At 37.0% G+C, this 17,687-nt stretch overlaps 1 protein-coding gene across 1 annotated transcript in view; it reads right to left on the bottom strand.

Moving 5' to 3' along the window:
• The window catches only part of LOC133547874 (gastrula zinc finger protein XlCGF57.1-like), a 28,962-nt gene extending 11,722 nt beyond the window's left edge, over positions 1-17,240 (bottom strand). Inside the window, exon 1 of the mRNA XM_061893349.1 lies at positions 16,999-17,240. Within this exon, the coding sequence (XP_061749333.1) occupies positions 16,999-17,134 (136 nt within the window). The 5' untranslated portion in view covers positions 17,135-17,240. The remainder of the gene's footprint in view (positions 1-16,998) is intronic.
• Positions 17,241-17,687: the final 447 nt, after the last annotated feature.

The raw sequence follows: 17,687 nt of genomic DNA, 5'->3' as shown, positions 1-17,687 counted from the left end.
GATGTATCATGTTGTATGTGTGATGTATCATGTTGTATGAATGCATGTGTGATGTATCATGTTGTATGCATGCATGTGTGATGTATCATGTTGTATGTGTGATGTATATGTTGTATTCATGCATGTGGGATGTATCATGTTGTATGCTTGCATGTGTGATGTATCATGTTGTATACTTGCATGTGTGATGTATCATGTTGTATGCATGCATGTGTGATGTATCATGTTGTATGTGTGAAGTATCATGTTGTATGCGTGAAGTATCATGTTGTATGCATGTATGTGTGATGTATCATGTGGTATGCATGCATGTGTGATGTATCAAGTTGTATACATGCATGTGTGATGTATCATGTTGTATGTGTGATGTATCATGTTGTATACATGCATGTGTGATGTATCATGTTGTATGCATGCATGTGTGATGCATCATGTTGTATGCATGCTGTATGTGTGATGTATCATGTTGTATGCATGCATGTGTGATGTATCATGTTGTATACATGCATGTGTGATGTATCATGTTGTATGCATGCATGTGTGATGTATCATGTTGTATGCATGCATGTGTGGTGTATCATGTTGTATGCATGCATGTGTGATGTATCTAGTTGTATGCAAGCATGTGTGATGTATCATGTTGTATGCATGCATGTGTGATGTATCATGTTGTATGTGTGAAGTATCATGTTGTATGCGTGAAGTATCATGTTGTATGCATGTATGTGTGATGTATCATGTGGTATGCATGCATGTGTGATGTATCAAGTTGTATACATGCATGTGTGATGTATCATGTTGTATGTGTGATGTATCATGTTGTATGAATGCATGTGTGATGTATCATGTTGTATGCATGCATGTGTGATGTATCATGTTGTATGTGTGATGTATATGTTGTATTCATGCATGTGGGATGTATCATGTTGTATGCTTGCATGTGTGATGTATCATGTTGTATACTTGCATGTGTGATGTATCATGTTGTATGCATGCATGTGTGATGTATCATGTGGTATGCATGCATGTGTGATGTATCAAGTTGTATACATGCATGTGTGATGTATCATGTTGTATACTTGCATGTATCATGTTGTATGAATGCATGTGTGATGTATCATGTTGTATGCATGCATGTGTGATGTATCATGTTGTATGTGTGATGTATCATGTTGTATGCGTGCATGTGTGATGTATCATGTTGTATGCGTGCATGTGTGATGTATCATGTTGTATGCGTGCATGTGTGATGTTTCATGTTGTATGTGTGATGTATCATGTTGTATGCGTGCATGTGTGATGTATCATGTTGTATGCGTGCATGTGTGATGTATCATGTTGTATGCGTGCATGTGTGATGTATCATGTTGTATGCGTGCATGTGTGATGTATCATGTTGTATGCGTGCATGTGTGATGTATCATGTTGTATGCGTGCATGTGTGATGTATCATGTTGTATGCATGTATGTGTGATGTATCATGTTGTATGCGTGCATGTGTGATGTATCATGTTGTATGCATGCATGCATGATACATCACACATGCATGCATACAACATGATACATCACACATGCATGTATACAACATGATACATCACACATGCATGCATAAAACATGATACATCACACATGCATGCATACAACATGATATCATGTTGTATGCATGCATGTGTGATGTATCATGTTGTATGTGTGATGTATCATGTTGTATGCATGCATGTGTGATGTATCATGTTGTATGTGTGATGTATCATGTTGTATGCATGCATGTGTGATGTATCATGTTGTATACATGCATGTGTGATGTATCATGTTGTATGCATGCATGTGTGATGTATCATGTTGTATGCATGCATGTGTGATGTATCATGTTGTATGCATGCATGTGTGATGTATCATGTTGTATGCAAGCATGTGTGATGTATCATGTTGTATGCATGCATGTGTGATGTATCATGTTGTATACATGCATGTGTGATGTATCATGTTCTATTCTTGCATGTGTGATGTATCATGTTGTATGTGTGATGTATCATGTTGTATGCATGTATGTGTGATGTATCATGTTGTATGCATGCATGTGTGATGTATAATGTTGTATACATGCATGTGTGATGTATCATGTTGTATGTGTGATGTATCATGTTGTATGCATGCTGTATGTGTGATGTATCATGTTGTATGCATGCATGTGTGATGTATCATGTTGTATACATGCATGTGTGATGTATCATGTTGTATGCATGCATGTGTGATGTATCATGTTGTATGCATGCATGTGTGATGTATCATGTTGTATAAATGCATGTGTGATGTATCTAGTTGTATGCAAGCATGTGTGATGTATCATGTTGTATGCATCCATGTGTGATGTATCATGTTGTATGCATGCATGTGTGATGTATCATGTTGTATGTGTGAAGTATCATGTTGTATGCGTGAAGTATCATGTTGTATGCATGTATGTGTGATGTATCATGTGGTATGCATGCATGTGTGATGTATCAAGTTGTATACATGCATGTGTGATGTATCATGTTGTATGTGTGATGTATCATGTTGTATGAATGCATGTGTGATGTATCATGTTGTATGCATGCATGTGTGATGTATCATGTTGTATGTGTGATGTATATGTTGTATTCATGCATGTGGGATGTATCATGTTGTATGCTTGCATGTGTGATGTATCATGTTGTATACTTGCATGTGTGATGTATCATGTTGTATGCATGCATGTTTGATGTATCATGTTGTATGTGTGAAGTATCATGTTGTATGCGTGAAGTATCATGTTGTATGCATGTATGTGTGATGTATCATGTGGTATGCATGCATGTGTGATGTATCAAGTTGTATACATGCATGTGTGATGTATCATGTTGTATGTGTGATGTATCATGTTGTATACATGCATGTGTGATGTATCATGTTGTATGCATGCATGTGTGATGTATCATGTTGTATGTGTGATGTATCATGTTGTATGCATGCTGTATGTGTGATGTATCATGTTGTATGCATGCATGTGTGATGTATCATGTTGTATACATGCATGTGTGATGTATCATGTTGTATGCATGCATGTGTGATGTATCATGTTGTATGCATGCATGTGTGGTGTATCATGTTGTATGCATGCATGTGTGATGTATCTAGTTGTATGCAAGCATGTGTGATGTATAATGTTGTATACATGAATGTGTGATGTATCATGTTGTATGTGCGAAGTATCATGTTGTATGCGTGAAGTATCATGTTGTATGCATGTATGTGTGATGTATCATGTGGTATGCATGCATGTGTGATGTATCAAGTTGTATACATGCATGTGTGATGTATCATGTTGTATGTGTGATGTATCATGTTGTATGAATGCATGTGTGATGTATCATGTTGTATGCATGCATGTGTGATGTATCATGTTGTATGTGTGATGTATATGTTGTATTCATGCATGTGGGATGTATCATGTTGTATGCTTGCATGTGTGATGTATCATGTTGTATACTTGCATGTGTGATGTATCATGTTGTATGCATGCATGTGTGATGTATCATGTGGTATGCATGCATGTGTGATGTATCAAGTTGTATACATGCATGTGTGATGTATCATGTTGTATGTGTGATGTATCATGTTGTATGAATGCATGTGTGATGTATCATGTTGTATGCATGCATGTGTGATGTATCATGTTGTATGTGTGATGTATCATGTTGTATGCGTGCATGTGTGATGTATCATGTTGTATGCGTGCATGTGTGATGTATCATGTTGTATGCATGCATGTGTGATGTATCATGTTGTATGTGTGATGTATATGTTGTATTCATGTATGTGTGATGTATCATGTTGTATGCTTGCATGTGTGATGTATCATGTTGTATACTTGCATGTGTGATGTATCATGTTGTATGCATGCATGTGTGATGTATCATGTGGTATGCATGCATGTGTGATGTATCAAGTTGTATACATGCATGTGTGATGTATCATGTTGTATGTGTGATGTATCATGTTGTATGAATGCATGTGTGATGTATCATGTTGTATGCATGCATGTGTGATGTATCATGTTGTATGTGTGATGTATCATGTTGTATGCGTGCATGTGTGATGTATCATGTTGTATGCGTGCATGTGTGATGTATCATGTTGTATGCGTGCATGTGTGATGTTTCATGTTGTATGTGTGATGTATCATGTTGTATGCGTGCATGTGTGATGTATCATGTTGTATGCGTGCATGTGTGATGTATCATGTTGTATGCGTGCATGTGTGATGTATCATGTTGTATGCGTGCATGTGTGATGTATCATGTTGTATGCGTGCATGTGTGATGTATCATGTTGTATGCGTGCATGTGTGATGTATCATGTTGTATGCGTGCATGTGTGATGTATCATGTTGTATGCATGTATGTGTGATGTATCATGTTGTATGCGTGCATGTGTGATGTATCATGTTGTATGCATGCATGCATGATACATCACACATGCATGCATACAACATGATACATCACACATGCATGTATACAACATGATACATCACACATGCATGCATAAAACATGATACATCACACATGCATGCATACAACATGATATCATGTTGTATGCATGCATGTGTGATGTATCATGTTGTATGTGTGATGTATCATGTTGTATGCATGCATGTGTGATGTATCATGTTGTATGTGTGATGTATCATGTTGTATGCATGCATGTGTGATGTATCATGTTGTATACATGCATGTGTGATGTATCATGTTGTATGCATGCATGTGTGATGTATCATGTTGTATGCATGCATGTGTGATGTATCATGTTGTATGCATGCATGTGTGATGTATCATGTTGTATGCGAGCATGTGTGATGTATCATGTTGTATGCATGCATGTGTGATGTATCATGTTGTATGTGTGATGTATCATGTTGTATGCATGTATGTGTGATGTATCATGTTGTATGCATGCATGTGTGATGTATAATGTTGTATACATGCATGTGTGATGTATCATGTTGTATGTGTGATGTATCATGTTGTATGCATGCTGTATGTGTGATGTATCATGTTGTATGCATGCATGTGTGATGTATCATGTTGTATACATGCATGTGTGATGTATCATGTTGTATGCATGCATGTGTGATGTATCATGTTGTATGCATGCATGTGTGATGTATCATGTTGTATGCATGCATGTGTGATGTATCTAGTTGTATGCAAGCATGTGTGATGTATCATGTTGTATGCATGCATGTGTGATGTATCATGTTGTATGTGTGAAGTATCATGTTGTATGCGTGAAGTATCATGTTGTATGCATGTATGTGTGATGTATCATGTGGTATGCATGCATGTGTGATGTATCAAGTTGTATACATGCATGTGTGATGTATCATGTTGTATGTGTGATGTATCATGTTGTATGAATGCATGTGTGATGTATCATGTTGTATGCATGCATGTGTGATGTATCATGTTGTATGTGTGATGTATATGTTGTATTCATGCATGTGGGATGTATCATGTTGTATGCTTGCATGTGTGATGTATCATGTTGTATACTTGCATGTGTGATGTATCATGTTGTATGCATGCATGTGTGATGTATCATGTTGTATGTGTGAAGTATCATGTTGTATGTGTGATGTATCATGTTGTATGAATGCATGTGTGATGTATCATGTTGTATGCATGCATGTGTGATGTATCATGTTGTATGTGTGATGTCTATGTTGTATTCATGCATGTGGGATGTATCATGTTGTATGCTTGCATGTGTGATGTATCATGTTGTATACTTGCATGTGTGATGTATCATGTTGTATGCATGCATGTGTGATGTATCATGTTGTATGTGTGAAGTATCATGTTGTATGCGTGAAGTATCATGTTGTATGCATGTATGTGTGATGTATCATGTGGTATGCATGCATGTGTGATGTATCAAGTTGTATACATGCATGTGTGATGTATCATGTTGTATGTGTGATGTATCATGTTGTATACATGCATGTGTGATGTATCATGTTGTATGCATGCATGTGTGATGTATCATGTTGTATGTGTGATGTATCATGTTGTATACATGCATGTGTGATGTATCATGTTGTATGCATGCATGTGTGATGTATCATGTTGTATGTGTGATGTATCATGTTGTATACTTGCATGTGTGATGTATCATGTTGTATGCATGCATGTGTGATGTATCATGTTGTATGTGTGAAGTATCATGTTGTATGTGTGATGTATCATGTTGTATGAATGCATGTGTGATGTATCATGTTGTATGCATGCATGTGTGATGTATCATGTTGTATGTGTGATGTATATGTTGTATTCATGCATGTGGGATGTATCATGTTGTATGCTTGCATGTGTGATGTATCATGTTGTATACTTGCATGTGTGATGTATCATGTTGTATGCATGCATGTGTGATGTATCATGTTGTATGTGTGAAGTATCATGTTGTATGCGTGAAGTATCATGTTGTATGCATGTATGTGTGATGTATCATGTGGTATGCATGCATGTGTGATGTATCAAGTTGTATACATGCATGTGTGATGTATCATGTTGTATGTGTGATGTATCATGTTGTATACATGCATGTGTGATGTATCATGTTGTATGCATGCATGTGTGATGTATCATGTTGTATGTGTGATGTATCATGTTGTATGCATGCTGTATGTGTGATGTATCATGTTGTATGCATGCATGTGTGATGTATCATGTTGTATACATGCATGTGTGATGTATCATGTTGTATGCATGCATGTGTGATGTATCATGTTGTATGCATGCATGTGTGGTGTATCATGTTGTATGCATGCATGTGTGATGTATCTAATTGTATGCAAGCATGTGTGATGTATCATGTTGTATGCATGCATGTGTGATGTATCATGTTGTATGCATGCATGTGTGATGTATCATGTTGTATGCATGCATGTGTGATGTATCATGTTGTATGTGTGAAGTATCATGTTGTATGCGTGAAGTATCATGTTGTATGCATGTATGTGTGATGTATCATGTGGTATGCATGCATGTGTGATGTATCAAGTTGTATACATGCATGTGTGATGTATCATGTTGTATGTGTGATGTATCATGTTGTATGAATGCATGTGTGATGTATCATGTTGTATGCATGCATGTGTGATGTATCATGTTGTATGTGTGATGTATATGTTGTATTCATGCATGTGGGATGTATCATGTTGTATGCTTGCATGTGTGATGTATCATGTTGTATACTTGCATGTGTGATGTATCATGTTGTATGCATGCATGTGTGATGTATCATGTGGTATGCATGCATGTGTGATGTATCAAGGTGTATACATGCATGTGTGATGTATCATGTTGTATGTGTGATGTATCATGTTGTATGAATGCATGTGTGATGTATCATGTTGTATGCATGCATGTGTGATGTATCATGTTGTATGTGTGATGTATCATGTTGTATGCATGCATGTGTGATGTATCATGTTGTATGCGTGCATGTGTGATGTATCATGTTGTATGCGTGCATGTGTGATGTTTCATGTTGTATGTGTGATGTATCATGTTGTATGCGTGCATGTGTGATGTATCATGTTGTATGCGTGCATGTGTGATGTATCATGTTGTATGCGTGCATGTGTGATGTATCATGTTGTATGCGTGCATGTGTGATGTATCATGTTGTATGCGTGCATGTGTGATGTATCATGTTGTATGCGTGCATGTGTGATGTATCATGTTGTATGCATGTATGTGTGATGTATCATGTTGTATGCGTGCATGTGTGATGTATCATGTTGTATGCATGCATGCATGATACATCACACATGCATGCATACAACATGATACATCACACATGCATGTATACAACATGATACATCACACATGCATGCATAAAACATGATACATCACACATGCACGCATACAACATGATATCATGTTGTATGCATGCATGTGTGATGTATCATGTTGTATGTGTGATGTATCATGTTGTATGCATGCATGTGTGATGTATCATGTTGTATGTGTGATGTATCATGTTGTATGCATGCATGTGTGATGTATCATGTTGTATACATGCATGTGTGATGTATCATGTTGTATGCATGCATGTGTGATGTTTCATGTTGTATGCATGCATGTGTGATGTATCATGTTGTATGCATGCATGTGTGATGTATCATGTTGTATGCAAGCATGTGTGATGTATCATGTTGTATGCATGCATGTGTGATGTATCATGTTGTATGTGTGATGTATCATGTTGTATGCATGTATGTGTGATGTATCATGTTGTATGCATGCATGTGTGATGTATAATGTTGTATACATGCATGTGTGATGTATCATGTTGTATGTGTGATGTATCATGTTGTATGCATGCTGTATGTGTGATGTATCATGTTGTATGCATGCATGTGTGATGTATCATGTTGTATACATGCATGTGTGATGTATCATGTTGTATGCATGCATGTGTGATGTATCATGTTGTATGCATGCATGTGTGATATATCATGTTGTATGCATGCATGTGTGATGTATCTAGTTGTATGCAAGCATGTGTGATGTATCATGTTGTATGCATGCATGTGTGATGTATCATGTTGTATGTGTGAAGTATCATGTTGTATGCATGTATGTGTGATGTATCATGTGGTATGCATGCATGTGTGATGTATCAAGTTGTATACATGCATGTGTGATGTATCATGTTGTATGAATGCATGTGTAATGTATCATGTTGTATGCATGCATGTGTGATGTATCATGTTGTATGTGTGATGTATATGTTGTATTCATGCATGTGGGATGTATCATGTTGTATGCTTGCATGTGTGATGTATCATGTTGTATACTTGCATGTGTGATGTATCATGTTGTATGCATGCATGTGTGATGTATCATGTTGTATGTGTGAAGTATCATGTTGTATGCGTGAAGTATCATGTTGTATGCATGTATGTGTGATGTATCATGTGGTATGCATGCATGTGTGATGTATCAAGTTGTATACATGCATGTGTGATGTATCATGTTGTATGTGTGATGTATCATGTTGTATACATGCATGTGTGATGTATCATGTTGTATGCATGCATGTGTGATGTATCATGTTGTATGCATGCATGTGTGATGTATCATGTTGTATGTGTGATGTATCATGTTGTATGCATGCTGTATGTGTGATGTATCATGTTGTATGCATGTATGTGTGATGTATCATGTTGTATGCGTGCATGTGTGATGTATCATGTTGTATGCGTGCATGTGTGATGTATCATGTTGTATGCGTGCATGTGTGATGTATCATGTTGTATGCGTGCATGTGTGATGTATCATGTTGTATGCGTGCATGTGTGATGTATCATGTTGTATGCATGTATGTGTGATGTATCATGTTGTATGCGTGCATGTGTGATGTATCATGTTGTATGCATGCATGCATGATACATCACACATGCATGCATACAACATGATACATCACACATGCATGTATACAACATGATACATCACACATGCATGGATAAAACATGATACATCACACATGCATGCATACAACATGATATCATGTTGTATGCATGCATGTGTGATGTATCAAGTTGTATGTGTGATGTATCATGTTGTATGCATGCATGTGTGATGTATCATGTTGTATACATGCATGTGTGATGTATCATGTTGTATGCATGCATGTGTGATGTATCATGTTGTATGCAAGCATGTGTGATGTATCATGTTGTATGCATGCATGTGTGATGTATCATGTTGTATGTGTGATGTATCATGTTGTATGCATGTATGTGTGATGTATTATGTTGTATGCATGCTGTATGTGTGATGTATCATGTTGTATGCATGCATGTGTGATGTATCATGTTGTATACATGCATGTGTGATGTATCATGTTGTATGCATGCATGTGTGATGTATCATGTTGTATACATGCATGTGTGATGTATCATGTTGTATGCATGCCTGTGTGATGTATCATGTTGTATGCATGCATGTGTGATGTATCATGTTGTATGCATGCATGTGTGATGTATCATGTTGTATGCAAGCATGTGTGATGTATCATGTTGTATGCATGCATGTGTGATGTATCATGTTGTATGTGTGATGTATCATGTTGTATGCATGTATGTGTGATGTATTATGTTGTATGCATGCTGTATGTGTGATGTATCATGTTGTATGCATGCATGTGTGATGTATCATGTTGTATACATGCATGTGTGATGTATCATGTTGTATGCATGCATGTGTGATGTATCATGTTGTATGCATGCATGTGTGATGTATCATGTTGTATGCATGCATGTGTGATGTATCTAGTTGTATGCAAGCATGTGTGATGTATCATGTTGTATGCATGCATGTGTGATGTATCATGTTGTATGTGTGAAGTATCATGTTGTATGCGTGAAGTATCATGTTGTATGCATGTATGTGTGATGTATCATGTGGTATGCATGCATGTGTGATGTATCATGTTGTATGTGTGATGTATCATGTTGTATGAATGCATGTGTGATGTATCATGTTGTATGCATGCATGTGTGATGTATCATGTTGTATGTGTGAAGTATCATGTTGTATGCGTGAAGTATCATGTTGTATGCATGTATGTGTGATGTATCATGTGGTATGCATGCATGTGTGATGTATCAAGTTGTATACATGCATGTGTGATGTATCATGTTGTATGTGTGATGTATCATGTTGTATGAATGCATGTGTGATGTATCATGTTGTATGCATGCATGTGTGATGTATCATGTTGTATGTGTGATGTGTATGTTGTATGCATGCATGTGTGATGTATCATGTTGTATGCAAGCATGTGTGATGTATCATGTTGTATGCATGCATGTGTGATGTATCATGTTGTATGTGTGATGTATCATGTTGTATGCATGTATGTGTGATGTATCATGTTGTATGCATGCTGTATGTGTGATGTATCATGTTGTATGCATGCATGTGTGATGTATCATGTTGTATACATGCATGTGTGATGTATCATGTTGTATGCATGCATGTGTGATGTATCATGTTGTATGCATGCATGTGTGATGTATCATGTTGTATGCATGCATGTGTGATGTATCTAGTTGTATGCAAGCATGTGTGATGTATCATGTTGTATGCATGCATGTGTGATGTATCATGTTGTATGTGTGAAGTATCATGTTGTATGCGTGAAGTATCATGTTGTATGCATGTATGTGTGATGTATCATGTGGTATGCATGCATGTGTGATGTATCAAGTTGTATACATGCATGTGTGATGTATCATGTTGTATGTGTGATGTATCATGTTGTATGAATGCATGTGTGATGTATCATGTTGTATGCATGCATGTGTGATGTATCATGTTGTATGTGTGATGTATCATGTTGTATGCGTGCATGTGGGATGTATCATGTTGTATGCTTGCATGTGTGTGATGTATCATGTTGTATACTTGCATGTGTGATGTATCATGTTGTATGCATGCATGTGTGATGTATCATGTTGTGTGTGTGAAGTATCATGTTGTATGCGTGAAGTATCATGTTGTATGCATGTATGTGTGATGTATCATGTGGTATGCATGCATGTGTGATGTATCAAGTTGTATACATGCATGTGTGATGTATCATGTTGTATGTGTGATGTATCATGTTGTATACATGCATGTATGATGTATCATGTTGTATGCATGCATGTGTGATGTATCATGTTGTATGTGTGATGTATCATGTTGTATGCATGCTGTATGTGTGATGTATCATGTTGTATGCATGCATGTGTGATGTATCATGTTGTATACATGCATGTGTGATGTATCATGTTGTATGCATGCATGTGTGATGTATCATGTTGTATGCATGCATGTGTGGTGTATCATGTTGTATGCATGCATGTGTGATGTATCTAGTTGTATGCAAGCATGTGTGATGTATCATGTTGTATGCATGCATGTGTGATGTATCATGTTGTATGTGTGAAGTGTCATGTTGTATGCGTGAAGTATCATGTTGTATGCATGTATGTGTGATGTATCATGTGGTATGCATGCATGTGTGATGTATCAAGTTGTATACATGCATGTGTGATGTATCATGTTGTATGTGTGATGTATCATGTTGTATGAATGCATGTGTGATGTATCATGTTGTATGCTTGCATGTGTGATGTATCATGTTGTATGCTTGCATGTGTGATGTATCATGTTGTATGCATGCATGTGTGATGTATCATGTGGTATGCATGCATGTGTGATGTATCAAGTTGTATACATGCATGTGTGATGTATCATGTTGTATGTGTGATGTATCATGTTGTATGAATGCATGTGTGATGTATCATGTTGAATGCATGCATGTGTGATGTATCATGTTGTATGTGTGATGTATCATGTTGTATGCGTGCATGTGTGATGTATCATGTTGTATGCGTGCATGTGTGATGTATCATGTTGTATGCGTGCATGTGTGATGTTTCATGTTGTATGTGTGATGTATCATGTTGTATGCGTGCATGTGTGATGTATCATGTTGTATGCGTGCATGTGTGATGTTTCATGTTGTATGTGTGATGTATCATGTTGTATGCGTGCATGTGTGATGTATCATGTTGTATGCGTGCATGTGTGATGTATCATGTTGTATGCGTGCATGTGTGATGTATCATGTTGTATGCGTGCATGTGTGATGTATCATGTTGTATGCGTGTATGTGTGATGTATCATGTTGTATGCGTGCATGTGTGATGTATCATGTTGTATGCATGTATGTGTGATGTATCATGTTGTATGCGTGCATGTGTGATGTATCATGTTGTATGCATGCATGCATCATGATACATCACACATGCATGTATACAACATGATACATCACACATGCATGCATACAACATGATATCATGTTGTATGCATGCATGTGTGATGTATCATGTTGTATGCATGCATGTGTGATGTATCATGTTGTATGTGTGATGTATCATGTTGTATGCATGCATGTGTGATGTATCATGTTGTATACATGCATGTGTGATGTATCATGTTGTATGCATGCATGTGTGATGTATCATGTTGTATGCATGCATGTGTGATGTATCATGTTGTATGCATGCATGTGTGATGTATCATGTTGTATGCAAGCATGTGTGATGTATCATGTTGTATGCATGCATGTGTGATGTATCATGTTGTATGTGTGATGTATCATGTTGTATGCATGTATGTGTGATGTATCATGTTGTATGCATGCATGTGTGATGTATAATGTTGTATACATGCATGTGTGATGTATCATGTTATATGTGTGATGTATCATGTTGTATGCATGCTGTATGTGTGATGCATCATGTTGTATGCATGCATGTGTGATGTATCATGTTGTATACATGCATGTGTGATGTATCATGTTGTATGCATGCATGTGTGATGTATCATGTTGTATGCATGCATGTGTGATGTATCATGTTGTATGCATGCATGTGTGATGTATCTAGTTGTATGCAAGCATGTGTGATGTATCATGTTGTATGCATGCATGTGTGATGTATCATGTTGTATGTGTGAAGTATCATGTTGTATGCGTGAAGTATCATGTTGTATGCATGTATGTGTGATGTATCATGTGGTATGCATGCATGTGTGATGTATCAAGTTGTATACATGCATGTGTGATGTATCATGTTGTATGTGTGATGTATCATGTTGTATGAATGCATGTGTGATGTATCATGTTGTATGAATGCATGTGTGATGTATCATGTTGTATGCATGCATGTGTGATGTATCATGTTGTATGCATGTATGTGTGATGTATCATGTGGTATGCATGCATGTGTGATGTATCAAGTTGTATACATGCATGTGTGATGTATCATGTTGTATGTGTGATGTATCATGTTGTATGCATGCATGTGTGATGTATCATGTTGTATGTGTGATGTATCATGTTGTATGCATGCATGTGTGATGTATCATGTTGTATGTGTGATGTATCATGTTGTATGCATGCATGTGTGATGTATCATGTTGTATGTGTGATGTATCATGTTGTATGCATGCATGTGTGATGTATCATGTTGTATGTGTGATGTATATGTTGTATTCATGCATGTGGGATGTATCATGTTGTATGCTTGCATGTGTGATGTATCATGTTGTATACTTGCATGTGTGATGTATCATGTTGTATGCATGCATGTGTGATGTATCATGTGGTATGCATGCATGTGTGATGTATCAAGTTGTATACATGCATGTGTGATGTATCATGTTGTATACTTGCATGTGTGATGTATCATGTTGTATGCATGCATGTGTGATGTATCATGTTGTATGTGTGAAGTATCATGTTGTATGCGTGAAGTATCATGTTGTATGCATGTATGTGTGATGTATCATGTGGTATGCATGCATGTGTGATGTATCAAGTTGTATACATGCATGTGTGATGTATCATGTTGTATGTGTGATGTATCATGTTGTATACATGCATGTGTGATGTATCATGTTGTATGCATGCATGTGTGATGTATCATGTTGTATGTGTGATGTATATGTTGTATTCATGCATGTGGGATGTATCATGTTGTATGCTTGCATGTGTGATGTATCATGTTGTATACTTGCATGTGTGATGTATCATGTTGTATGCATGCATGTGTGATGTTTAATGTTGTATGCTTGCATGTGTGATGTATCATGTTGTATACTTGCATGTGTGATGTATCATGTTGTATGCATGCATGTGTGATGTATCATGTTGTATGTGTGATGTATCATGTTGTATACATGCATGTGTGATGTATCATGTTGTATACATGCATGTGTGATGTATCATGTAGTATGCATGCATGTGTGATGTATCATGTTGTATGCATGCATGTGCGATGTATCATGTTGTATGCATGCATGTGCGATGTATCATGTTGTATGCATGCATGTGTGATGTATCATGTTGTATACATGCATGTGTGATGTATCATGTTGTATGCGTGCATGTGTGATGTATCATGTTGTATGCATGCATGTGTGATGTATCATGTTGTATACATGCATGTGTGATGTATCATGTTGTATGCGTGCATGTGTGATCTATCATGTTGTATGCATGCATGTGTGATGTATCATGTTGTATACATGCATGTGTGATGTATCATGTTGTATGCATGCATGTGTGATGTATCATGTTGTATGCATGCATGTGTGATGTATCATGTTGTATGCATGCATGTGTGATGTATCATGTTGTATGCATGCATGTGTGATGTATCATGTTGTATGCATGCATGTGTGATGTATCATGTTGTATGCATGCATGTGTGATGTATCATGTTGTATACATGCATGTGTGATGTATCATGTTGTATGCTTGCATGTTCCAAATAAAGTCATACTCATCTCAACTCAACTCAATACTTGGTTGGCGTTTTTTGGATGATTAGAGAGGACCTCCCATTGGCTCCATTGCAAGTGGACTTTTATTTACATTTATGAGTTAGAATTAGGGCTGGGTGATATATGTAATATACTCCATATATTGTGGGTTTGTCTCTGTGCGATATAGAAAATGACTATATTGTCAGTATTGGAGTATAGATTCTCACTCAGTTGCTTTTAGCCGCGGGCATTACACTACATCCTCTTCTCACTCCTTGTCTGTCCTTCTCACAGAGACATAAAACAAGCGCACCTTCTCACATACGTCACATACTGTCGCGTGTGCAACGTCATACGCCCTCGCAGAGCAGACAGGTAGCGGCATTATAACGTTAGCTGTGGTGCTAACGGGGTGGTGCGAGTGGTAATACGAGAGAAAGAAGGTGCTAGTCTGGTAACAAATGAAGGAATAATTAATTCCCAAGAAAAGCAGCACAGAGTCCATTGTCTGGCGGTGGTTTGGTTTCAAAAGGGAAGATGTTGAAAAGACAACCGTAATATGTCAAGTATGCGGCAAAAGCGTTGCTACAAAAAGTTGCAGCACTGCTAATGTGTAGCATCATTTGAAAAGTCACCCGCTAGAGAATGAGGAGTGCTTGAAACTCTGCATGTCAACATCTCAGTTTGGTGCCACACCCACAAAATGCCCAAGCAACCATTTCCACATCAACCCCATATGAAAAAACTGGTCAACAACAGAAGGAGATAACGTCCGCAGGAACCTACCACATAGCGAAGGACATACACTATTTGATTTCCTATTATGCAGCACATTTTTATTTGACAGTTATTGATATATCTTGTGTGACATCATGCAGAAAAGTGCACTTTATTTGTTTTAAACTATTGTAGTGGTGTTCTGTACAACAGGTGCACTTTAATATAGTGTTGTTTTGCTATGTCATCTTAGTGACATCATGCACAAAAGTGCACTCATAGCTTGTTTTAAAATGTCTCTGACAATCTTGCACTTTTTGCTTTGGAAATGACATGAATGTTTGTGCCACTGCTTAATAACTGTTTAATAAATACACTTTTGCTAATTTGACTTAGTTGTGGTTTCCCTCTCTGCATGAAAGTTTAAAAGTAGCATATATGAATGCAGTATGAAGAAGAATGTTTGAATGTAGACACATAGAATCATCATACTGCTGTGATTATATGCATCAAGTGTTCATTCAAGGCTAAGGCAAAATATCCACATATATATGCTGTATCGTGATGTGGACTAAAAATATTGAGATATTAATAAAAGGCCATATCGCCCAGCCCTAGTTAGAATGGGATTTATTTTTTTTTATATATCCACCATCATGTCTTTTATAATGATTGTGAACGATAGAAAAATTCCTCAAAAAAGTGCAGTTCCCCTCTAAATTCCAATGATTAGATTTAAGACTTGAAGTGTATGAGCATGAAGTGATGAAGCCTACTTGGATGAGAGGACAAAGGTCTTGTAAGAGAAAGTGAAGAGTCCAGTTGTGATGGATTGAATGCCCTGAGAATAAAATGTTGTGCTTACTTGGACTGTGATGAAGCTGTGAGGACTCAGGTGGTTTGTCTTCATGCTCTTCAGTATTCACAGAGACAACAGTCAGTGGAAACTTGCTGACATCAGCCTCCTCCTGCCCTAGAAGACACTCTCCCTCCTGACTCATCCACACTTCCTCCTCTTCCTCTTTAATGTGGGGGGGCTGTGGATTCTCCTCTTCCTCTTTAATGTGAGGGGGCTGCTGGACATCTGTTGGGTAAATAAGTAAATAAGATCAAGAGGGAATAGAAATAGTTTTGAACTGACACTGTTGACACAATTACATTATTTGTGTTCTTCCGTGTGTTGTGTTAAAAGTGTGTAGCAAAACAAACAATAAAAACACAGGAAATACCCAATTGGTTCCTAAAATTCAAAAAATCTAATTCCAAAATCACTGCAAAAACATTCATGGTATGTTTTTGTGATCATGCAAAATATTTTTTGGTGGTCATTTTGTTGCCTGGGCCAAAAGGAACTTTCACAAAAACATGTTTTACTATGTGCTGTTTTATGGAGTATCTTCATCAACAATTCCTCTTTAGGAATTGGAGACCATCTACGACACGCTGAAGGAAAGTCAGTCACCTTAATAATTCAAGTTTTGACTACTTTAGTTATTGAAAATAATTGTTTATGTTCACTTATTGATACTTGTAAGTCAGATTTAGGAAGTGAAA

This window comes from Nerophis ophidion, unplaced genomic scaffold (genome assembly GCF_033978795.1).
Source record: "Nerophis ophidion isolate RoL-2023_Sa unplaced genomic scaffold, RoL_Noph_v1.0 HiC_scaffold_220, whole genome shotgun sequence".
Lineage (NCBI taxonomy): Eukaryota > Metazoa > Chordata > Actinopteri > Syngnathiformes > Syngnathidae > Nerophis > Nerophis ophidion.
Note: the sequence above shows the minus strand (reverse complement) of the source record. Positions and strands in the feature narration are given on the sequence as shown.